Source organism: Vulpes lagopus, chromosome 3 (assembly GCF_018345385.1).
Source record: "Vulpes lagopus strain Blue_001 chromosome 3, ASM1834538v1, whole genome shotgun sequence".
NCBI classification, from domain to species: Eukaryota; Metazoa; Chordata; class Mammalia; order Carnivora; family Canidae; genus Vulpes; species Vulpes lagopus.
Window position 1 is genome coordinate 144,508,405 of NC_054826.1, and position 26,827 is coordinate 144,535,231.

General features: G+C 33.8%; 1 protein-coding gene across 3 annotated transcripts in view; it reads right to left on the reverse strand.

The window, feature by feature from the left end:
- The window catches only part of FNBP1L (formin binding protein 1 like), a 121,039-nt gene that overhangs the window by 12,119 nt on the left and 82,093 nt on the right, over nucleotides 1-26,827 (reverse strand). For 2 of the 3 annotated variants that reach the window (XM_041748232.1, XM_041748231.1), the window contains exons 3-9: nucleotides 23,935-23,988; nucleotides 22,543-22,690; nucleotides 21,687-21,749; nucleotides 15,076-15,180; nucleotides 11,532-11,660; nucleotides 9,356-9,502; nucleotides 7,223-7,426 (exon numbers count right to left, since the gene is read on the reverse strand). In XM_041748232.1, coding sequence (XP_041604166.1) covers nucleotides 7,223-7,426; nucleotides 9,356-9,502; nucleotides 11,532-11,660; nucleotides 15,076-15,180; nucleotides 21,687-21,749; nucleotides 22,543-22,690; nucleotides 23,935-23,988 — 850 coding nt within the window. Of the gene's footprint in view, nucleotides 1-1,142; nucleotides 1,158-5,667; nucleotides 5,827-7,222; nucleotides 7,427-9,355; nucleotides 9,503-11,531; nucleotides 11,661-15,075; nucleotides 15,181-21,686; nucleotides 21,750-22,542; nucleotides 22,691-23,934; nucleotides 23,989-26,827 lie in introns of all 3 variants that reach the window. The other variant, XM_041748233.1, reaches the window with a different exon arrangement.

A 26,827-nucleotide genomic window follows, 5' to 3' on the forward strand; every position in this document is an offset into this window, starting at 1 on the left:
AAGGCAGGTGCTAAACCAGTGAGCCACCCAGGTGCCCCGGTGCTTTTAAATTTAGTGGTCAATTATTAATGTAAGTTGTCAGACTTAATCTAATTTACATACAGGTTCTGAAAACTATTATATATGTGCCAAAGATAAAACTTTATATTTTTAAAATTCTGAAAAACTATTTAATAAAGAAATATATTTCAATGTTTTTTTGGGGGGGAGTAATAAAATAAACTCACAATTACCTATATGTAAACCTGCCAGATTTCCACTTACTCCTAATTAAACCTTGTTCTCAAATTTATAAACAGTGGATACCTGTTAATAAATCCCATTTTGGCATTATAACCTGTTGTTTTATAGAACATGAGAACTAAACACTACTTCCTATAGATATAAAGACCTTTGAGGCAGGAAACAACAACTTTTCCTATTACAAGGGAATTAATTTATAAAAGATCAGACTGCAAGTGTGAAAGAAAGTGGTCTGAAAGAGAGTGGTCTGTTTTTCAAAAATAAACTATGCAAGGACCCAAAGATTTGGAGATTAGGTCTTCATAATGCAGTTCCATTAATGTGTCTGAAATGTATAAAGGACCATCACACATACACGCTCACACACATACACTGTACACACACACATAGTATTCAGGTTATGTGTGCTTTTATTACCATTCAGTAGTACAGAAGAAGAAAGCACTGACTCTCTGATGAAATTAGAAGGAAATTTTCTTACTATTTTGAAAATCTAATGTTTCTTGTGATAAACACAAATTTATACAATCTTTTTAAAAGATCTTAAAAATCATTTTTAATTTTCCTTCTGTAAAAACAAGAACTTTGGTTCTACTGTGTAACTTTAAAAATAATGATTAACTATAATTTTATGCTCTGTAACATGACAAGGACTCCACTCAATAACATTTAAGAACTTAATGGGTTGATTACAGGTAACCACATTATTTTTGAATTTTACGACATCAAGAAGTACTGGCATATATTGGACTACGGAATAAATTATAAAAAGAAAAGACACATACGAGGTGAAAATGCGGGGTTGTACCTTACCACTTATTTTTAATTAAAAAAAAAAAAAAGAAAACAATGTCTTATTTAATGTTGGCACAGTATATAGATCAGCACATAAGGCTTACCATCTTCACCGACCACTGAATAGTTCAATGGAAAACAGAAAGAAATGGTAAATTATTCATATGAAATCATAATACAGAAGATGCAATAACTTATACTTTTTTATATTAAAATAAATCATGAACATTTCACAATCCAAACAATTATGCCAGAAAAACAATTTTAAGCACATATTGGGGAAAGTTACTTGCAAAAAAAAAAAAAAAATACACTGATGATAATGGGCAGATATTTTCTAAATGCAACTAAAACTCAAAAGTAAATAGAAATCATTTGATCAGTAATTATTTATTTTCTTCTTTAAAAGATAATTTTTTCCATAAATGGATTCACTTACATAGCTCTTTATTCTCAAAATACTAATATTTGAAAAGTTGAATATAAAGATCTAATATTAATCATTTAAAAGAAATCTTATATGAAGTATTAAAAAATGAAAGGCTCTTCCCAATTCATTAAACAAAACAGATTACAGGAATTTTTACAGTTCAAACATTATTTTGTATTTAAATATGTCAAGGGTAGAGAAGGGTAACACTTCTAGTTTAAAGGTTTTTTTTTTTTTAAGAAAATTTACAGAAACATCATTTCCCATACATATTTCCTAAAAGACATAAATATATGGGCTGAATATTGCTTTGAAGACAGTGCTTCTATTTTTCAGTTTTTATTCTGAAATCCATATGCTCAATAAGCAACACTAAAAATATAATGGTAATTTTTAGAAAACTGGATAAACTTTATTTTTTCAGAAAAATGAAATGGCATAGCCAGAGTGCTCTCATACAGTATATATACCACTAATATATATATATATATAACCCACATTATGTGGGTTAACAGGGTTCTGCAACTGGCAATGCATCTATAAAGCATCCCCAGTACACACACGTGTGCACACATGTGCACGCTTACACACACACACACGCACATGCACACCCTTAGTGATCCATAATATGCAATAAAGCTTTACAAAGTTAATCTTTACATTCATTGTGTTTGGTTCACAACCTCTAAAATTTTTACTTTTCCCTATTTTCTAAGTCATGATGTTTTAGAGAAGGTAGAGGGCATGTCAGGTATAATTTCAATAAAAAATGAGAACTTTAATAAATAATTGACAAAAATATCTACCCCTTATCTCCAATGAATTGGCTATATATATTAATGGTTATGATGATAAGAAAGATGACATTTACTATCCATTATCTTTCCAAATTAAGCTTAACATTCTTTAGACTGTCAGTAGTTTCAGGGAACAAAACCACAACTTATTTTGGTATCAAAATTCCTGATAAAAAGATTAAAAGGATTCAATTTAAAAAATATATTCATGGTCTTTTTAAATGTTAATTAATACAAAATTAAACAGAGCAGAAGAAACAAAATATGTGAAGTATTTGAATTTATCTTTTATAAATTTTCCCCAGCTAAATTTCTAAGTGAAATAATAACTATTTTTCCAGTTTCTATTTTAATATGTTTTAAAGAAAACATTAAGATGATTATAACTGAAGTATCAAATATTTCAGTTTTTAGTTAATCTAGTTTCCTATCAGATTAATTTATGGTTCAATAACCTCAGGTTTGGGGATAGAAAAAACTCAAGTTCTTTGTAAAAATATTAGAAATACATCAAAATATTTCTTCTTTTAAGTAATTAACTCATGTTCAATGCATAAATACCTTACTCTCATAAACAGTTATCATGTACCTATAACTAGAAAATTTCACATACCCCCAACACCTTAATAAGTATACAAAGAAGCTAAAAAGGAAATCTGTTAGGTAATTACAATTATTAGATATATTTCATTTAAAGATAGGAAAATCCTGCTAACTATATTCTGAATAAGTACAAGCTTACAAATATGACTAGGTTTTTAAGACCATGAATAATTTAGACAGAATACATGGACTTACTATTGCTAGATAAATCTGCTTCCCCTCAAAAAAAGGACTACACAGCAAACTCAAATGAAATAGAGTAAAAATTATTTGTTTCTGTATTAATAGTGGTTAAGTCTACATGTACACCAAATATCCATTAATAGTTAGCTCTTGATGTCACAGGAGAAAATTATACACCACTATCTCTCAGAAAAGGTCTACTGGGATCACTATCAAATTCAAAAACATCAGTCAAATATAGCATTTCTCACATTCTTAAAAATATTAGGAACTATATATACTAAGTTTCTTTAAAAAAAAAAAATTATAATTTTTTAGAAAAGTCCAAAGTAGGTATTTAGGAAAAGCAATGTAGCAAACATAGTTCAAAGCAAGAGTTTTAGATTTGATTGGTACAACTCATCAGCTTTAAGAAACCTTAAAGACTTACTCTGTAAGCTTAATGGACTCACATGTAAATACATGTTTAAAAAAAAAAAAAAACAACTGGCTTCTTAAAACTTCTTTTCGGATTTTTCTACATTGAGAAAATTCTTAAGTGGCAGAAAATATTCTCTACGGGCTAATTTTGAAAGAGAATCTGATAAACTACCAAATACCAACAAAATGAAAAACTTGTCAATGCCAAAGTTATATAATAAACTTTCTTTTCTGCTCTATCCTCCAATCCTCTAGAGTCAATTTATCTGTCAATTTTCTACCTTGCATATTGCTTTTTTCCTTTGGTACAATAATTAATAACAAAGGAGGAGGATTTTGGCCTTTTGGAAGTGCCCTTCCCAGAACAATGTACTAATATTTGAAATTAAAGCAATAAATGTAAATAAGACAAATAGTGACTAAGCAGATACTTTTTAAGTTCTACAGTTTATAAAATTACACATATCAACTTATTCAGTATGAATGAAGACATCACATATTTAAACTTCTCTCTCCAGGGCTCACAGTTTGATCTGCCTAAACTTTTTGACACAGAACTACATTTATTTCGTATCTCCATAATTATACAGTGTAGATTACCATAACTGGGTCTGGTGGACTTAGTGTGTAAGATACATAAACAATTACAAGAATATAGCTACTAAATAGTAATTTCTCATGATTTATGTAACACATAATATTTAATTAAGTCTAAATCATCATAGAGAAAAAAGATGGGAATTCTATACCCTCATAATTCAAGCAACAGAAGTGACTTCTTAAAAGTCCTTCAAACAAGTGTTAAGGGGTTTTAAAAATGAATACAGGTGCCTGTAGGGCTTGTAAGTATAATACAGACTTATTCCTAATGACTTTTCAGAATGTTACTTATTATCTGTATCATCATTCACACTCAGAATTAGGTAAGATAGATGTAAAACTGCTTATGACATATAGGAAAAAAGAAGTCCAAAAAGGGACATCATTCACTAGAACATGTCTGCTGCATTACATGATATCACTTCAGTTTGTCATATTGTTATAATGAAAATGCAGAGAATAATATAATCTTGCCCTATGTGGGGGCCAAAAGAGAAACTCAACCAAAGCAATTTGTAGAAAAGGTTACAAAAAGTAGTAAAACCAGACAGGCTAGACAGAAAAGAAAAGAGAAGACATGAAAAAAAAAGGAGGAGGAGGGAAAATGGGGAGCAAGAACAAGAGCCCAACTACAGTATATCATCACTGTTAATGATTAGATGTCACGGCACTGAGAGACTCTGAGTTCTCATCTGTGGGCTATCAAACCTATGTTTTTCATATGAACAAACAAATGCTCAAATTTTATAAATATATCTAAATTATGAGCTACGAATATTATAAGGACACCCTTAAAATCAAATGAGAAATTAGCATCACTAAAGTAATGGAATAACATTAATATTTATCAGTAGTCTAACAATTGTTGCTAAAAAATAGTTTAACATTTGGTTTCTACTATTCTAAAATTTTTCATTTGCAGAATATCTTTAGTTTTAAGTAAACATCAGAGACTGGCCAATTTTTTTAAAAAAGGAAAAATTTTGGTAAAAAATACTTCTAAATCAAGAACATAAATTCTATGTAAACATTAATAATATCTAGTATTTTATAGGCTTTATGATTTGCAAAATACCTACTAATATATTATCTTTGATCTACAATCTTGATATTTATTAACACATCTATCTTTAATTCTTTATTTAACTACTGGAAACTGTTTTATACTTCTAAAAGTAGGGCAATTAAAATTGAACTTGATTTTTTTTATTGTCAACAAAATACTTTATAAATTGGCAGAAGTCATTATTAGTGACAAATTATTACATAAGTAACTTCAGTGACAAATTACTGAAAGTCTTAAAAATGTAAATACATTACAAGACAATGGTGGACATATGATTTCACATAAACAAAAAAAATAGCTAATATGATTGTACCCAGCACCCTCTTTATAATACCATTCTTTTATGGTTGAGCATTTCAAATGTTATAAAGAGGAGTTGTTTTTAACTTGAGGGCAGCTATGCTTAATTCTGTGGTGTTTTTAAACTACATATTTACTGGAGAGAGCCTTATAATGAGGGTGGAGAGTATTAAAAGCCACACTACACACACAATAGGCCATCATGCATTTTAACCCATTATTAAACTTACCCCTCTTTTGAGGCTTCTGAAAGAAGGAATTCTGGGCTTCCCTGTTTTTATTTCATTCATACAATAATGCACGGGCTCAATGGAGAATGTGAGAAACTGGGACCCATTAGGAGTACTGGATGTGAATAAACTAGTAGGGGTTAAGGGTGGGGACTGTGGCTAATATGGAAATAAAGAAAGGAATCAATAAGCCAAATGTGCATAGTTTTTTCCTAAATGAAAATTCTATTTTTGGCAACATACTTTTCACAAAATAAATCTCAAAGTTTTCTATAAAAATATAAGAGAATTAACATAGCTTTGCCAAAACTGTCATTTTAAAAAGTCAAATTTACTTTAAAAAATGTACCATTTCATTTGATCACTTTTTACAAGATACTAAAAATATAGAGTACACAAATTATAATGTTAGAGAGAGCAATATGACCTATATAAAAAATTCTCTTCTGGTTTCTAGAATATTAGCACTACCTAACTGGTTATACTTTAACCTGTACTTGTCAGAGATAAAGGCAGCAGCTACAGGTAAAGTTATCTAAATAGATAATGTCTATTAAAATATTAAAATTACAACTGATTTTCACAAATAGGCAAATTTCATTACATTTGTGTTTTTTCTCTCAGACTGTTCCTCTTTCATCCTCACTGCACCTCATTTTTAAAAAATATGTCAGTAGTCCTTCTTTTTCTAAGTTTGCCTATCTACTCTGATTTGACTTTAAAAAAAAACAGTCTCACCTCTCAACTTCTCACCTGGAAAATATTATTAAAAGCAAGAATAATGCTTGAGTTATTATAAGTGCACTTCTAAAGATATTTATAGGTATAATTTGAGTTAAATTTATCTACATTCTTAAGCCAAGAGCAGAAAAATGAATTAAGATCATGTGTACTTTAATAAAGCATATCAGATTAAAAGTACATATCTATTCTCAAACTACATAGACTATTATAATCACTAAATTGGTAAGATTAAGTAAGCACTCATCAATTCCATTTGGTCATCTGTTGAGCTAGATTTATCTAATATATACAGCATATCAAAAAGTGGATTTCAACAAGAGTGAGATTCTCTTAGTAAACTAGAGACTTATTAAACTTCAAATAACCACAAACACTGAACCCTTCCCATTATTCACATGGATGATAAAAATAACTTTATTAGTATAATCTATAAGAATTTGACATTTATTATTACTACAGTCAACCATTCAATCTAACAGAGAAACTGCAATTTTAGTGGTCTTAGATCATGTTTCCTTAGAAATTCTGATTGAAACTATATACAAGTGAAATTTCAAAAGCATATGATTCAAGAGATTCACAACTATTTAGTGTTTTTACTAATTAAGTGGTGTTCAAATGTTAAATCCAGAAATAATTTTTACTATTAAAATACAAAACTAGGTTTCTAATAAGTGAAAAGTTAACTGTATCATTCAAATAAAAATGCTTACTCTATTAATAGTAAGCCATTAACCAATCAACACCTACATTGACTTAAATGACACACTAAAATAAAATTATTAGCATAGAGGAATTTTAGGACTTTTACCTTTGGCTTCTTTCCAAAGAGCCACAACTTGCCCTTGGCCTTTCCTACTGTGGTTTTGGCATCCATCTTCCCACTTTCCTGTTTGGATGCACTGATAGTCCCATCAGAAATGGTTCTATAAATATGCTGACTGTAATCTTCAAATGGAAAGTCTCCTGGAGGTTCAAATCCAGACTTGAAGGAGTCTACTACCATTTGAGAGTCCTACATAAAGAAACATGTTTTTAAAACCATCTCATTTATTTTTAATGCCATTAGCTTTTAAAACCTTACTCAAGAAAATAACAATTTAAAGGAAATAATTCCAAAGTTATCATTAAAGATTTAAAAGTGAATAATTTCTTCCTGTGGGTCACTAAGAAACATTAAATATTTTAATCCTAATAAAAATACTAATTTATAATCAGATTAACACTTTTTAAATTTGTAATATTCATGAATGTTTTTATTCCATAGCTTCAATCCACTGGAATTCATCTGAATGAGTTAGCTGATAAGAAACATCAAGTTAACAAAAGGAATACAGGAAGAGGTTATTCTCAAGTAGAAATTCTAAGAAGTTTCAAAGGAAAAGGGCTTTTTGCTTTAAAGGGTATTTACGAAGAAGATGATCTTTGGAACAGGGGAAAGGATATCTAATTGTAAAAGAGAGCAAAAAGACAAGTAGAAAGGCTTTCATTCATCCAAAAGGGGAAAGGATAAACAAAATATATTAAGAATATACTTGGGAATATTAACTAAACAAGACAGAAAGATCTCACAAACAGCACTAAATACAAAAATCAACTTTAAAAATAAGTATGTGAAGTTCAGTATTATTTTCCTAAAATTTAAAACTGATATAACTATATATACTGTCTTTGGACATACATACCACTATCCCAATGTTCTACTGGCACCCTAAGCTCATTATTTTCCAAGAGAATACTTTATCTGTACAAACTCCTGCCAACCCCCAACCATTTCTTTTTTTTTCCCTATTTCTGTTAATTGTGCATTTTGCCTGTTATTTAGTCAAAAGTCATCCGTAAATCACACCTGAGTTTTGTCATTAATGTCACCCCTACCACTCACTTGCTAAAGGGTAAGAATGAGAGAGAAGGGACCTAACTCTATTTGTAACCCTGCACCCAGCCATACTGAAATATAAGTGTACCTCTCAATTCCCAATTAAAGAACTCAAAAACCTTTTTTAAAAAAGATTATTAATTTATTTTGGGGAGTGGGGGGGGGGGGAGAGCAAACGAGTGAGGGGGGGCAAAGGAAGAGAATCTTCAAGCAGACTCTCCACTGAGCTTGGAGCCAGGGGTGGGGCTTGATCCTAGGACCCCCAAGGTCATGACCTAAGCAGAAACTACGAATCTGGATGCTTAACCAACCGAGCCACCCAGGTGCCCCCCAAATCCTTTTATTTTAAAAATTTAAGTCAGAATTCTATTTGTTATAGGGAAGGATGGTCATTAATATAATACCAACTTGCTATGAAGACTAAAATATGTGGTACATATTTGGCATTCCCCAAACACTGGTTCTTTCCTCTTGCTCTTTCTTCATGACCTCAGTTTCTGCCAACCATCCTTTCTGGTCAATCGACATTTACTGAGAAATGACCAGTTCTTACTAGATCTTAACTGAGACAGAATGTGACTGGATATACTTCCTCAAGGGGAGTAGGGCTATGCTGTTCCTTCTGCTCATAATGCCTTTCTTACTTTTTCCCATGGGCCATGATTCCATATACTATCCATGCTTCAAGTGCCAACTCTTGAATTAAATGCAATGCTTAGAGTAACTCTAGATCTATTTCTTTCTCTTAACTTTCACTAGAGTAAAATACAGTTTGTAACCTATAATTCATGGTGGGTTACATTATACTCTTGGAGTAGAACTGAAATATTTAGGGAGGGGAGGAGAAGGAAGGATTAGAACTCTTTTCTTTCGGAACTAGAATTTGAGTGTTTAGAATGGTCTTTAAAGTCCAAAGGAGTCCAATCTATTGCCAGACTTCTACAGAATATAATTTAGAATCAGCTACCCATCAATTACTTCACCTCTTTCCCAATTCATTTCACCAACTCCTGCTGCATACCTAAACCAAATACATTTATTCATATATAATTATATGGCACTTACTCTTCTTTCATCAACTGATTTTGCTGCGAGAATCATTCCTTCCAGACATTTTGAAATGATAGGAATAACTTTGCGTTCTGAGTCTGCAAATCCTCTGTAACACTCACTGAGTTTAATAGTCCTTCGTTCATCCATTTCTTGTAGTTGCTAATAATCAGAAATTTTTTTAAAAAGGGAATACTTAATTTTCTTTTCAGGTTGAAGCAAACCCCACCCCCAAATTAAGGATTCTACAGTAATAGTTACACTGTTGTTAGTATCTTTTCATTAGTGCTGCAGACTTAGAATACTTAAAACTTGAAACTTGTTAAATAACAAAACAAACAAAAAACATCAAGCCTTTCAGCATATCTTAAAACCAGGTGACAATGGCTTTCAAGTATCCCAAAGGGAATCCCTAACAGACTAGCAGCAACTTACCTGTTAACCACCTCCATCTTTCTTTTTTCTTTCTCTCTCTCTCTCTCTCTTTTTTTTAAAGATTTTAGTTATTTATTCACGAGAGACACACAAAAAGAGGGAGAGACATAGGCAGAGGTAGGCTCCCTGCAGGGAGCCCAATGCAGAACTCGATCCCAGGACCCTAGGATCATGCCCTAAGCAGAAGACAGACAGATGCACAACCACAGACCCAGCCAGGGATCCCCCTCCCCCCTTCATTTTTCAGTCATAGCAACTGTCTATGCATCCAGGAAAAGTTGCACTTGAAAACAATTCTGATGCCTTTTTTTTTTTTTATCTTTTTAAGGGACTGGCCTATAACATATATAAATCTTTAGATTTATATATGTTATAGAACTCTAAGCCCTTTAGTTAGTTCAGACTACTTTGGTAAGATCAGACTGGGCTATGGATCCACAGCTGACTGAATACCAACAGATACTTTGATCTGTCAGTCTACAGCTCAGAGTGACTGTCAAAGGGTTGGGGACACAAGATGAAAAATAAGAAGCTATATGGTGAAAATGGTACATACAATGGAATCCCCACAATTCAAAAATTCACTGGCATGTGCCACTAAGAATTAAGTTGTGACAAGTGAAGTCAAATAAGGGCATTTCTGACACTAATATTTGTCAGTACCACTAACCTTTCTTTCTTTTAGGAAGCAGTTACACTGCTCAAATCCCCCAAATCCCAGAGCCTTCATACTAGTTTTCCTTCTTTAATTAACTTCTGAAAACCTGTGGATTTATTTTGATACCCACATTTTCATAAAGGAATTGCTTCCAGTATTACAAAATGGCAAGGCTGCTCCACAGCAAGGTCCAAACAAAAAGATCAAGCCCCAAAACAGAAAGTGGTTGAATCTCCAAGTTAGGGTCTCTCTAGAACATGAAGGCTTAGCTGGAGAGCTTAGAAAAGCATCCAGAGAGTGAGGACTGGCAGGCTAGATATTCTGGATTAAACTGGAATATGATACCCACTCTAGCCCACCATCTCTAACCATGCTTCCTTTGTACTGCTAATTTGCTTACAGAGAAAAAGAAAATATATTTGGGCTCACAACTCTTTCCATATAAGCTCTGCTCTCCCAAATACTACTTTCAACACTGTTTCACTTAATCCCTTTTCTCTAATTTTTCTTCTTTCTAGAATAAGCAGTAACATAACCTTCATATAAATTCCGGGTCTTTATCTCAGGCTGTTTGGCAACTCTTCATCATCAAGTGATGATGGATGGGAATGGTAAGCAAACTTATGGCCTGAATTACATTTATGATCTGGCAGCTAGGAAGACAAACAGGCAAAAACCAGGCTAGCAAATACATTTCCTAAGATTTATTCCTGCCACGTGGACTAATGCCAATGATTCTGGTATAGTGTCAAAAAGCTACATCCCAATTCTTGGCAGGCAGATTACAACGTACAAGTCCAGTGAATTTCCCCTATATCCTAATGTTCAGTGATATGGTATTAAAATTTATCTAGAAAATGTCATTGTTTTAGCAGACTTTTTATTACACTAGTAATAAATCTACAGGAAAATTTGTGATTTCAAAGGTAGGAAAAATTCACTTTTCAAATCTATAATCATAAAGGAAGTTCACATCACTAATCCCGATGACTAGTGAATCTAGAAGCATTCTGGTTGATTCCTGAAACTTAAGTTTTACATTTAAAGACTAGCTCTTCCACCTCTAAAACTACAGTAATTTCATATCCTAAACTTTACCTTGTAAATCTGAGGAATCACTACGTAGAAATGTTTGTGCTGTTCTCCATTAAAGTTCTGTAACTGTGCCGCATATTCATTTTTATTTTCATCAGCCATATGTGTACGCAGATTCAACTGCTGTTTGGCCTAGAGACAAATTGGTCCAAATAATTACCAACAAAAATAACAACAAAAAAATCATAGCTAATTAACTTTTCTCAAAGTTACATTAAAAACTAGACTTTTTCTAACTATTAGTATCATTTAAATTTTAAGGAGATGCTTGCAGATCTGGCCAGGGCATTCTCCTTTGCAACATTCCCTTTCTCTTACTACAACAGTCCTCCCCCTTGCAATAATCTATTCAAATAAAGTTTCTCCTTAACAAATCCAGATTTTTTTCAATTGAATAAATGACAACATTATGGCTTGACTTCCAACAGTATGCTCTTAATCATAAGGGAAAATAGTACTGAAATATTTCAGACAGTTAAAGGTAGTGAAACATTCCTTCAAACATAATCCACTTATATCCAACTCAGAAACACAGGGAAACCAAATAATGATAAAAATGCTAATTTTGGACAAAGTTAATACTCAACAATGATTTCCAACTCTATATAAAACCAGAAGTATTTTAAGGAATGTTTACTTAGAATGCAGTTCTGTTCACTGTAATCTCTTATAGAAATGCTTTTCGAATGAGTCATGTAAGCATCATCTACATTGACAAGAATATCAGAATATAAGCTTAACATAAAATCATTAATTCTAGATGTAATGAAGGGGAATCTAAATAAATTTCTCAATTGTTCTAAAGTAATAAGGAAAAATAAGAATTGAATTGACAAGAATATCAGAATATAAGCTTAACATAAAATCATTAATTCTAGATGTAATGAAGGGGAATCTAAATAAATTTCTCAATTGTTCTAAAGTAATAAGGAAAAATAAGAATTGAACTCAATTTTTCAGGGTTCCAAGGAATGAATCATGTTCTATGACAGTGCTTTGGAAATTATAAAGCACACTGTGAATAAAGTTCATTATTTTAATTCCATTTTCTGCAAACGTAGTCTCTAACCTTCCACAAGTTATAGTTCTGAACTCAGAAACAAACTGGCATATGGAAATACTTGGTAGCCAAGATACTAAATAAGCCCACAAAAATGCATTTAATCCACAGTGTACTTGAAGATTACAATACTTAAGTACTACAGAAACTAAGCACCATGGCCCAAAGTATTTCTACAGAAAAATACATTTGAAGTTCCAACCTGGGACCTTAAATACTCATTCATTTACTTCTTCTCCCTTTCTCCCTGCTCCAATAAACTATCCCTTAACCACAATGGTTCTGTCAGGAGAAACCACTCCTGTTCTAAAGTCACTGGCTATGATTCCCAAAGCCTAAGGAAAATGTTGCAGCAGGGTATGTAGGAGTATAACGCTAGAAGTTAATACAATTTGAAGCCCCCTCTGGTATACTGTGGGCTTCATACTTACTGCCTTCCTTTTTTTTAATATTGTATTTGAATTTTAAAAAATTTTTAATTGTGGTAACATACACGATACACACAACATAATTGATCATCTTAATCATTTTTAAGTGTACAGCTTGGGAGGAGTGTTATGGTGTATTCACATTGTGCAACTGCCTTCCTTTTCTTTAGGAAGATCAGTAATTGCCTTGCTCCCTCTTCACCCTTTTTTTTTTTTTTAAAACCTTTATCAGTAGTTGCTCAACTGAAACTATGTTCCCTTTTCTCCCTGGTCACTTACAACAGAATTCCCCTGTTCTGTATTTTCTAAAGCAAATCCTCAAAGTTTTGCAAATTCTCTAAGTAATGGGACTGCAAACAAATATGCATAAGAAAGGAAACTATAAACATTAAAATTCTTAAGTTAGGTCAAACTATTAAACATGTTATATCTAGATTCCAAAATGTCTAATTGGTCTCTAAAGATATTTCTACAGACAAAATGAAAAAACTAAGTTAAATGAGAGTCCAGTTAGAGTTGCTTAACTTGTCGCATAGTACATAAACTACGTATTCGATGTTTGGTAATGAGTCAGAGTCCTTAAGGAACCAGTATCAACTAGCAAGGAAATCTCCCCTGTATATAATAATGCTATTTCCACCTGTTGGGTGCACGTTTTTAACCAAATAATGATAACATATTATGTGCATGACATGATGCTAGGAAGGAAATGAGTATGATGATCAAAATCAGGATCCAAAATTCTTAACAGCAGGTTAAGTCTAATAATTGATACAGATGGACATATGCATTTAAAATACCAACAGTACAAGTTCCGAGACACATGTCCTCATACCACACCATATTTGAAAAAACATAGGTTTAACCATAAACTCATTGGGAGTCCATCCAAACAATGTGCCCCCCCCCAAAAATCGATATCTATTTAGCCTTAATTAACATAAATTTGGTGTTCAAAACAAGGCAAGTCATGAAACTCAGGACAGATAAAATTCATACCTGGATTATTACATCCAATCAGAAGTAATATAATTTAAGTGGGATACTGATGAATTAACAGGTATCCAAAGAAAAACAGTCATAAGGAAATGCTAGAGTTGGAAAAAATTTAAAAAAAAAAAAAAAAAAGAACTGCCTTAAGATTGTATTTCCAACCATTAGGAACTTACTATCATTAGAGGTTTAAAGTCACTAAAAAATAGGTTAAAAAAAAAAAAAAAAAAAAAAAAGCCTTACAAGTTATACCTGAAGGATTTTAAGGTAATTGTAAAACCTGTATTTTATATAATTTTATAGCTTTTAAGTGGTAAGGAAAATGGAATGCAGGAAATAAAATACTCCTCTCTTCCTTCTTACTTTTTTCTTGTTCTAATCCTATAGAATTATTCTAATTTGAAAATATACCTGTTGGGCCTTTGTATATACAAAAATGTGGAGTAAGGTTCACCTGTTATTTCAAAATCTCAATATTTCTGCTCTATCATTATGTCAAATGTTCTAAGATAAAGAGCATACAGAGGGAAGAAGGAAAAGCTAAGCAGCGATAGTTATAGGGCTGATCCTACAAAGTTTCATTACAGAACATCTGATCCAGGATCAGTTAGTGACAAGAGATTTCAGTTTCCAAAAATGACTGAGTAAATAAATGAGCGAGTTGAGTGAGTGAGTGAAACAAAGACAAATAGTTAACATCACATACCTCTGGCAGTTTGATCTTGTTTTGCCATATATCAAGTTGGGGAGGCATATTACCCAACCCCTATTTGCACAACCCATCAACTTAATTGAGATTTTCTCTTCTGTTTTGGAATAAGATAGAAACTCAATTCTCAATAGCAACCATGTCTTTCCTATGCATTCTGACTGCAGTTAAGACATTACAATAAAGTAACACTTATCACTTTCTCAGACTAACTTATGATTTGAGGTACACAAATATTGGTATATTTTAGTTTCATAGTGTTTCTCTTGGGGAAACTACCAATACAAATATTGCAATTACCCTCCATGTGCAAGGAATAATATTCTGATATCAAAGTTAGTTTAGATTATTTCTTACCTTTTCAACATCTGCCTTGGTTGCATTAGTATCATTATCCAATCTTTCATAACTCTGTTGTGCCTTTTCTGCCTCTCTACATTCTCTTTCAAATTTCTTTTTACTCTGTTTAAAAAATTAAAATAACACACTGAGAAATAAAATTAATTTATCTCATTAAAAAATAACTTTAAAATGCAGCCACCATATAGAATCACACTAAAAATAAAACTTTTCTAAATGAGAAAAGAAATGTTATATTACAATCAATCTATGTGACTTAAATTATCAGAATATAAACTGTGAAGAAAAAAATCATAGAGCATGACTGGGTTAATATTATATCATTTACCAATAAAAAAAAAATCACATCTATTTTGTGTTTTTTTTTTTTATTATAAGCTCACTTTCAGCTGGACTTGTTTGGTTTCTTTGGTTTTTGTGTTTGGTTTTGTAGGTTTCTTTGGTTGGCTGGTACTGGTGTTTGTTTTTATTCTTTTGTGGTGGGATATGGAAATGTCCCTCCAAAGCAGCTTCATATTGTTTCTTCCAGGTGTCCCAGTAATACCATTAGCCCAGAACCGGGCCTTTAAAATTTTTACTTAATTCAAATTACTATGACTTTGTAAAAGCTATTCACTACAGAGCCATGCGATACGTACCATATTTCCTTTCTCGCATACTTCTTTTTTCATTCCTGGATTAAATTTGTTTTTTTACCTTTGCTTAGTTTTCAACATATTTTTTTCTAATTCGACCCTAGTGTACACAGTTCTTTAAAAATCTCTCCTCAGTTAATTCAACATATTCAGAATTCTATCCATTTTATTTTCTTAATGAAATCTCTTCCAAAGGCTTTGACCTACTGAAATTTGGACTGCTTACACAAACCAAACCTATTGCAAAGTTGCTACTTAGAAATTCCCTTCATTATCACTGCAGAGAATCCTTTCACCTCCCCCTTGGATCTGAATCTTCTAATTCCCAATTCCATACCTTCCTCTTTTCTTGGTTCATTTCCTTTTTTGCTAGAACACATTCAGCAGTATCTTCCTAAAAGATTTGAGGGATATAACTTTCTATGTTTCTATGGCTGAAAAATACCTTTACCATCACTTTCAATTGATAAAATTTGGCTGAGTATGAAACTGTTGGGAATTGTCTTCTATCAGAAATGTAAAAGTTCTAACTAATCCACTATCTTCTAGCTTCCTGATCCCATTCTGATTCCTGATCCTTTGCATAAAACATACTTGTTTTCCTCTCTGGAAGCTGGGAGGATCTTCTCTCTCTCCTGTTTTGATATTTCATAAAGATATGGCTTATGTGAGTCCACTGTACTGAGCACCTAGAAAATCCTTTCCATCTGTAAACTTATGTCTTTCTGTTCTGGGAAAATTTTCTTGAATTATTTTTGTCCATTTTCAATGTTTCTTCTTTTTAGAATGCTTATTGTTTTGAAAATGAACCTACAGGATGAACTCTCTACTTTTCTTATATTTTCCATTTCTGTCATTCTGCTCTACTTTGAGAGATTTCTTCAATTTTATTTTTTCTAGTTAGTTTTTCATTTCTGCTATCCTAAAGTTCTTTTGATTTTTGGGTTTCTTTGACAGGACCTTATTCCTAGTTTACATAAGTATCTTCTCTACTCTCTTTCAGAGTATTAATAGTGTTGCAAATGTTTTGCTTGTTTTTGAAATTTTCTATTCCTTTCACAGTCAAAGGAAAGCTGCACCCCCCTCCCCATATTAGTTTTGGACTCTAGTATTTACATTAGATGTTTTCTTTAAATGTCTTAGGATTCTTCCTTATGTGTTCTTATTTTAAAAGCCAACTGAAACTTCTGCAGGTAGAGATTGTGCATTATTGTCTCTTCTTCTAGGGTATTATGGCAAGGCAGTTTTCCTGGAAAAACCTATATTGCTACCTTTAAGTCTTTTCTCTCAAGCTGGTTAGATTCCCAGAGGAGACTCCTCAATTTCTTACCTGGAAAAACATATTCCTTGCTACCTGTATTCTGAGAATCATTCAGAAAAAAGCAGAGGATGTCAGTATTTTCTATATACCTAACCCCTTATTAGAACAAGTTAGATGCCAATTTCTTATCTTGGGAATTACAAAACTATACAAGGGACAAATCTGGGTTCCAAACCTCCTAACTACAAGGTCAAAGGTTTAAATTTTTCACAAGGTACCTCTCCTCCTTTGACTTTCAGATAGAGACAAGTTTCTTTGCTGCCTCCTTTGGCCAGTGGCCAAAGTTTTTATAGTCTGCTAAAGGGTTAGTCCCTTTGAAGGTTCAAAATTTTATATAGGGATAAACACCATCTCTGTCCCTGTGTATTAAAACTTAAGCCCTTAGCAACAAGGTCCAGTAAACCACCACACCCCAATACCTCTGCCTCCATTCTTCAAATGCCATCATATCAGATCATACACCTACTGTTGCGGCTTCTAGTTTACCCTTAGTTTCTAGCAATTGCAGATTCCCCTTTCTCTCAGCTCTAAGAAGTTAAAATACAATAAAAAATATTTTAGCTATTATATCTAGGTATTTGTAGCTAAGAGGTTTCTGAGTTAGCTCAGATCGCTAACTAGAACCAGACATACCTGTACAATTTACAGCAAATAAATATGCTCAGAAATTCTATAAAATTCTTTAAATGTACTATTTTGATTAGTGTAAAACATCAAATGAAACGTACAATTTATTCAAACCACATAAATATATCTGAATGCACATATTATTCAGTGTCACTATTAAGATTAAATTTCCACATTAAAAATAAACTTCCACATTTACTTCTCTGGAACTCAGTTCAGAGCAGTTTTTTCTTTTTTTAAGGATTTATTTATTTATTTATTCATTCATTCATTCATTCATTCATTCATTCATGAGAGACACACACACACACACAGAGGGGCAGAGACACAGGCAGAGGGAGAAGCAGGCTCCATGCACGGAGCTCAACGTGGGACTTGATCCCAGATCTCCAGGTTCATGCCTTGGGCTGAAGACGGCACTAAACTGCTGGGCCACGGGGGATGCCCTACAGCGGGGTTTTCAAATTGAGTAGCTACAGGTTACTAATTTTGTTGTGAAGCTACTATATACAAAAGTACTTTTATATTAGGTGTCCTATTATTTGTGAAAAAAATCCTATTAATTTCACTGCAACAGCAAAAGAATCACTAGTACAATATTTTAAAAACTACTAGTACAGTAATATTAAAAATACTACTTCCTGAAAGACATCATTATACAATACAGGAATATACTCCAAAAAAGACTCTTCTTCCTTCATCATTTGTGTGACAAACCAATCAACAGCCACTGCTACTCCCTACCATTTCTTGGAAGAGCCCATCTCCCAGTGTAAAGGCTGAAAATATCTGATACTTGTTTTTCCAGCCTCCCCACAGCTAGAGCATGGTCATGGTCAAGTAATCTAATCCTGTCAAAGGCACCGCTTAGGAAGTCTTCTAGGGATTTTTCTGAAAGTTTTCCCGCTCTGATAAAAAGGAATAGTTAGAAGAGAAATGAACCTCTTTTTTCTGCTTCTGCATGCAGCTGAATGAGGATGTGGTGCTTGACAGCTTGACTGTTGGCCATAAGGGGACAAGCCTGAGAAAAAAAGCCAACATGGTCAAGACGGCAAAGCAGACACAAAGGAGAAGCGGCTTTAGTGACATTACTGAGCTACTGATCAACTCTGGAAATGCTGCATTTCTGAGCATTTCTTATAAATTTGCATGCTCTGTTACCTGAGCCGCCTGACAGACCTGGCATCTCTGATACTTCTATCTTGGTAATCTCTCACCATTCCTTCAAAATCTTCTTTGCAGGCTACTCTTTTCTGCACTCATCTTAAATGCCAGTGTGGCCTATTTTCATTATCCTGGGGTTAATAATTGTCTTTTTAAACTATGTTCCTCAATTTCAACACTCTGTCACTAATTCAGCCTGTGTCTCCCACTTCTTTAAATCTCCTCAATTATTTCAAAAATGTCAGGAATTTTATTCTATTTTCTTGATTAAACAGAAAGATATAGAACTAAGAAATGGGATCCTGCACATATTTCTACATATTCCACAGGAATCCTATTGTCGGTCTCCCTTACTAGACTGCAGGCTCCACAAAAAAGGACTATGTCACTAATCACTTTTTATTTTTCACTGTTTACTTTTGTACCAGGACTCAGTACATGTCAAGGATGCCTTCAATAAACATGAATTGAGTTGAACTTACCTTTAATGGTATTTTTAATGCCTTAAAGAAATCACTCCCACTTTTTTTTTGATGCTTCTTTCTTATGACCTCTCTAACTTTTGCTTAGTAACTGCCAATTGTTCTGAAGTCAAGTCAGCACAGATTAACAGGAATAATTTGTTGCCAACACAAGTTTTTAAAGGGACCAATGACTCATGAGTATAGTAGTCTATTATTATGTGTAACTGAAAACACACATACATATACACTCATTAGATGGCAGATACTAAGAATGCTAGTTAAGGTAATTTAAAATTTAATAAATGTAAACAGTATCTAAAAGTCTTGTCAAAACCAATTAGAATGAAAATGAAAACAAAAATGAAAGCGACAATTAACATAACTAAGAATTCTCAATCAGCACTGGTACCTAGAATCTTACATCAATGACCTTTATGTAGAACTTTAATCTTAGAATAAGTGATTTTAAGAGAAGAGATTTTAAAAGAAAAAAAAAAAAGCCTAAAACACATGAGATTTTTTATTTTATTTATTTATTTATTTTAAAGATTTTATTTATTTATTCGTAGAGACACACAGAGAGAGAGAGAGAGGCAGAGACACAGGCAGAGGGAGAAGCAGGCTCCATGCAGAGAGCCTGACGTGGGACTCGATCCAGGGTCTCCAGGATCATGCCTTGGGCTGCAGGCGGTGCTAAACCACTGCGCCACCAAGGCTGCCCACATGAGATTTTTTAAATCTCAAACTTAAAAGTACTTTTCCCAACAATCACAAACTAAATTAATTTATCATGAAAAACTCCCTTTAGCATAATTTTCAAGGAATACACAGTGTCCATAATAAAAATATCCAAGTAAAGAGTAAGCTGCTTGCTAACCTGAGACATAAGAATATATTTTTTAAAGATTTTATTTCTGTATTTGAGAGAAAGAGAAAGCACAAGTATGAGGATGGGGAGGGCAGAGGGAGAGGGAGAAAGAATCTAAAGCAGACCCTGCTGAAACCAAGAGTTGGATGCTCAACTGACTGAGCCACTCAGGCGCCCCCAGAAAGAATATTAAACTTATACTACAGCACATCATTTGGTAGAGAATTTTAAGGAAAGGAGTCAACAATGTTCCAAGTAGACATCTTGTTTTTCAAATGACTATATGCCAGAATATTTAAGAGAAACCACATCAGCAAGCCTCTTTGGAAAGTTTGGGGATTTTAAAAAGATTTTTTATTTAAGAGAAAGAGCAAGCAGTGGGAGGGGCAAAGGGAAAAGGAGAGAAATCCTCAAGCAGGCTCCTGGCTCAGCTCAATCTCCTCAGAACCTGAGCAGAAATTAAGAGTCAGCCACTCAATCTTCTCAGCCACCCTGGCAACCCCTACCCTTGGAAACTTGTTACAGTAAATAATTATTATGATTTTATAATTTTATCTATAAATACTATCAAATATTTTCTTTCTAAGTTTGAATGGTCTATGATCAGGAGCCCAGTAGTAGGAACATTTACGTTATTATAGAATCACTGAACTGGAAGAAACATTTCATATAATCTAGTCCACTGTCTTAATTTTTCATACACTAAAGATGAAATCAAAAGAAATTACAAAAGGCAGAACTAGAATCTAGGACCTCTCCATCTCTGTCAAATGGTCTTCTGAGATATATCACTATTTAAATTTTTTTTTTTTTTAATTTTTTTTTTTAAATTTTTTATTTATTTATGATAGTCACAGAGAGAGAGAGAGAGAGAGGCAGAGACATAGGCAGAGGGAGAAGCAGGCTCCATGCACCGGGAGCCTGATGTGGGATTCGATCCCGGGTCTCCAGGATCACGCCCTGGGCCAAAGGCAAGCGCCAAACCACTGCGCCACCCAGGGATCCCGATATATCACTATTTATATCCCCATTACCCTGACCCTTTATCAATATTTTATGGTAACTCCTGAAAGTCAGAAGTATGTTCCTTTTTTTAAAAAAATTCATTTATTAGAGAGAGAGACAGACAGACAGACATGAGTGGGGGTATAGGGCAGAGGGAGAGGAAGAAAGAGAAGCTGACACCTCACTGAGCAGGGAGCCTGATGGCAGGGCTCGATCCTAAGAGGCCAGGATCACGACCTGAGCCGAAGGCAGATGCCTAACCAACTGAGCCACTCAGGCAACCTAGAAAGTATATTCCTAAACATTTACAGTTATCTGAAGGTTACAGAGTTGGTACAAGTATAGAACATGTAGAACAACAACAAAAAAAGACAAAATGACCTTATATTCTCTATTTACACCAATGTCAAATATGAATAAATACACTGAGAAATATTAAACTCAAAAGATGTGAAGTCTAAGAGAATCTGGAGCTAAACTAGTCTACAAAATTTTATGTTAAGCATGAAAACACTATAACTCACATTATCCATCTGTTTCCAGCACATGTCAAGGTATTGTTGAGCTTTCCGTCCCTCTTGAAGATGCTGAAGGTCATAACCAAAAAACAAATAAAACGGACAAAAAAATTAATTTAAATAATAAACGTCTAAATCCCCCCCAAAACCTTTATTTTTCACTGTATTCTTTCAGGGTACTAATTATATAACTTTATCAAGACTTAGGAAGAGATTATTAGTAAAGAAAAACTCTCTAAAATACATTTATAGGTATTATCTGAATACTTTAAGTATATCCTTTAAGACCGATAAAATCTCTAGAAAAAAAAATATGATTTGTCTTAAATAGGGGTAGACAAATGTTTTCTACGAAGGGTCAGATAAATGTCTTAAGTTCTGCAAGCCATGTGGTCTCTTTTACAAATATTCAACTTTGCTAATATAAAACTTAAGCCACAGTAAATACATAAGTAAATGAGTGGGTCTGTTTCAATAAAACTTTAGTTATAGGAAAAAAAAAAAAAAACTTTAGTTATAGTCACTGAAATGTGAATTTCATATAATTTTCACATGCCATGAAATAGTCTTTTGATTTTCTTTACAACTATTCAAAATATACAAACCATTCTTAGCTCATAGGAACTAAGAAAAACGATAAGCTAGATTTGGCCCATGGAGTTGTAGGTTACCAAATCTTGGTCTTAAATCCAAAAGGATCACAAATAAGCAAGTGTATCTTAAAATAATTTTAGCTACAAGAAATTGAAATAGAAAATCAGTTTATACTGATCATTTTTTTTTCTGAACATTACTTTAAAAAGCAAAGTAATTATGTGAAAATGTTTCATGTACTATGTAACTAGATGAAAACAATAATTACCATTTTTCTTTCAGTTTTCAGATCATGAGCATATCTCATTAATTCACCGTAAACTCTGTGCGCCATTTCTTCTGCTACTACTTCTCGCTGTCCTGCATAGTCATTTAACTCGTTAAGGATGTTAAAAAAGGCTATACACGAGGTAAACCTGATAAAAACATATTAAAAAATGATGAAATTTATATATTTTTTTCTTTAAAAATGTTTTCTGTGAGGTATGGACTGAGCCTGACACTTGACAAATTTTAACATACTCAACCTAACTCTCCACTAGTAGCTCCAAATTAACTTTGTATGAAAAGAATATCACATTTAGCTCCAGTTGTATATGTTTGTATACCTTCAAGTAGTCTTAACTTATAAATAAAGGAATATATGGGGTCAAAAAATAATAAGAATACTACCTGCAGGCTCTTTTGGCATACTGGAATCTCTTAAGTAGCCAACTGACTGGCCTGAGCTGGGGAATGAACTTGGATTCCTAGGACTGGCAGCTGAACCTGGTGCAGAGATGATGTGCTTGCTCTCGAGGACAGAACCTGCCAATCATACCACTCAAATGCATCTCGATGGCTGATCTACAGAACAATTTTGCTATCAATTCTGGACACGGCTGCTTGTATGCCTGCCCACATCCTGAATGGAAGTAAAGTGCCATTTTGGTTGGCATCAAAGAGGGGTAAGAAGGGACAAAAATAAGGGTAAAAAATGTGTGTGAAGGGAAGGAGAGAAACAAAGAAAACTGCTGTATTAAAATGTATAGATCTACTCTGAATACACTGCCCGAACACTCTTCCAGCTGAAGGCAAGTAACTCAGATAGGACTCCATTAACATTAAACCTAAGAATCCTAACAATTAACAATTATACATAAAGCTGTATTAAGTCTAGTCTCTTCTTTCTGTATTTTAGAGCCATCCACATATCCCTGTGTTTAAGACTACCAAAAAGCTCATAAGCCAGTCCTAAATTTTTATTCAGAGTTCCAAGGTTACCCTGAAAACTTCATTCCTTCCTTTTCATTATCTCTTTAAACTAGCCAGCCAAACTGTTTTAATATCTGTTAGAGTAAAAGCAAGAATCTAACAAGCTAACAACTATAACATAAAGTATGGGGAAAATATCCTTTTCTTTTCAAGACCAAATCACTCAAAGTCCTAGTCCACATTTTACTTGGAAACCCATACTTCAACTATTTCGGAAAACTGAGCCCACTGAAATATTCTATTCTTATTAGAATAAATAGTAGTTCCTATTCAAAAAACAGTGATTTTTAATTAAAACTTTAAAAAATCACTATAATGAGCTAATAGCATATTTATTTCACTAAATAACAAAAATGTAAGCTTTCTAAAATTATAATATACTGTAATAAACAGGTACAGAATTTACCTTGGTTCTTCATCTTTGGAGGAACGTTTGGGACAGTACTTCTTAACCAGATTTCTACAAAAAGAAAAAAAGATTTTAATGTATAAAAAATACTACTGTCAAAACTGATATATTCTAAAAGTTGCCAATTTCATAATATCAAAAATTTAATGATATAAATAAGACAGCAACATAATCATCTACTATCATTAAAATGTGATCCTTACATTTTGTTCTTAAAATATTGAAACTTGCAAAAAGAAATGTTATTTCTGTGTTTGTGTAAGTGTAATCACAGTAATTTGGATGATTATGCTATCAAATAAGAAAAGATGTAAGACGAAGAAGAGAAGAAACAAAGTACAAAGAACAGAAGAAACAAATTTCAATGTATGAAATTGAGTCACAGCAGAAAAATGTGTATTTCAAAGAAATATCATCACTTTTGTGTTGCAAATCAGGAATTTTAAGATGAACTAAGGTAACAAACAGATGCTGACTCACTAACAGGATAAAAGAACAGTAGGTCAGCATCCTCCATCACTCTGCTTTTACATAATACTTAACATTCTTCCTTTTAGGCAAATTAATTACATTAATACTTGTAAATTTCTTTTCCTGCATCCATGATCATTCTACACAGTCTCAGACTAAAATACTACCACATCTCATCTTTGGAAACTCAGGAGACTATAACATGGACTCTGAAATCAGACTTGACTACATGGGTTTGAGTCCTAGCTATTTTGTGTGGCATCCATCTATGCGTCCTTGGGTAATTTACTTGCCTGGTTTCCTATAAGTGGCAAGATACAATACAGGGTTATGAAAATTAAAGTGGATAATATTTGTAAAGGATTTACCAGTGCTTTATACCATTCTCAAATTATGGTCAATGGACAAGTAAAGGCCCACAGACTCTTTGTACCAATCCACAAAAAGCTAAGTACAGAAGTTGAGAGTAATTTTAAGTTTGTTGAATCTAATTAAAAAAAAAAAATGGTGCCTATATTTTATGTTTCTTTTTATGTAATTTTTCTGGTAAACTTTTACTGTATTTTACAAAAGCATTAATGCACAATGACTTGGGAACTTAAAAAGAAACTAGTCCATCAACACAAACAATGAGATATACTGCTTTAACCTATAAGCATTTAAAAAATTAATGGGCCTATGGTTTTTCAAATAAATACTTCAAAAGAATCGCTGTCTTAATTGTTTTGAAATCATTATCGATTCATTCCACTTAATTCAGCTTATTCATTCTATAATTACCTACTATATGCTAGGCACCGTGCAAGATACTGGGAACATTAGAAATGAGAGTACCCATGCTCAAGAGATTTACACTCTATTGAAAGGAGATAAGCATATATGGATAATTACAATATAATAGCATAATAAATGCTTTGATGAAGGTATACAAAAGGTGTTATGATAGAGAAGGAAGTCTAAACACCCTGAACAATGGTGGAAAGAACAAGCAAGACACTGAGAAGGGTTAACATGTACTGAATTAATTAAAAAACTCATAGTTGGGGCACCTGGCTAGCACAGTCAGTTAAGTGTCCAACTCTTGATTTCAGCTCAAGTCACGATCTCAGGGATGGGCTCTGCACTCAGCGCAGGGTCTACTGGAGATTCTCTCTTTCCCTCTCCCTCTGCCCCTCCCCGTGCTTGCTCTCCCTCTGTCAAATAAATAAATAAAATCTTCAAAAACTTCTCCCCAAAAAAACAACTCACAGTCATCACTGGTTGTAAATAAGGTACAGGATGAAAGCCTTATGCCTTACATATATCTGTTTACCAAAAGCCTTACTAGAAAGGAGGAGAAGATGGAGAAGAAAGATCCTGAGTTTCTCTCTTCCCGTAATACTCAAGGCTACAACTACATACAGTGCAACTCACTCTGGGAATGCCCTGAAGACTAGCAGAACACCTGTTCTATAACTAAAGATATACAGAAAAGGCCACATCCAAAAGGAGAGTAGGGGCAGAGACACACTCAAGAACCAAAACCCCATCATGGCAACTCACAAGCAGTAAAGATATCACAGGTGCAGAAGTCCTCCTTGAGGAGCAAAGGGATGAAGCCCCACATAAAGTACCCTCCCACCGAGGCGATCTGCACAGGGAAAACAAGACCCCATAACATGTGACTTTGAAAATCAGCAGGACTTCATGGGAGAGCAAGAAGTCTACAGGAAACTGAGACTCTGCTCTTCAAAGAACCAGTGAATAATGTCACAGAAGCAGCAGTTTGAAAAGTGCCTGGGCCATACATGAAGGATATTTATTAGCTAATTTTGGGATGTGTGCACAGGGGCAGGGGTTCACAGGAACGTTCTCCAGGAATGGAAGTGCTGGCAGGTACCATTTTTCTTGTGCTGGTTCAGCCTACTTGCCACCTAACTGGTGGCAGGCACCAGTTTTGAAACTCTCCATCTACTTTGGGAACATTGCTCACCCAGCCCTGTGTTCCCTTGCAGAGCAATTGCATTCAAACTAAATGCTCTAGCAGGTACCTCTTCAAAGCAATTCCCATCCACCACATCGAGCAGGCAAGCTCAGTTGGAAACAGCAACCTCCAAAGCAACTGCCACCTTACTATACCCAGCAGGCAGCCCTAGCCAGAAGAGCACCCCTCCAAAGCAATTCCTGTCCTGGGAAGCAGTTGGGGCCCAGTCACCCAACCCTCCAGCCCTTCAGTATGCCTGCAACAGTCACAGCTGGGCCCAGTGACCAGCTATACCAGAAGCTAACCCCACCTACCAGCACACGTACAGCAGGCCAGGTAGGTCTCTCAGCCAGCAGGGCTGCAGCCCAGTCACAACAGGAGGGTGCACAAAACCCACCTGGGAAAATCCCTGGAGTACATGATTCTAGTGACCAGGGAGGATGGCACTACTTACAT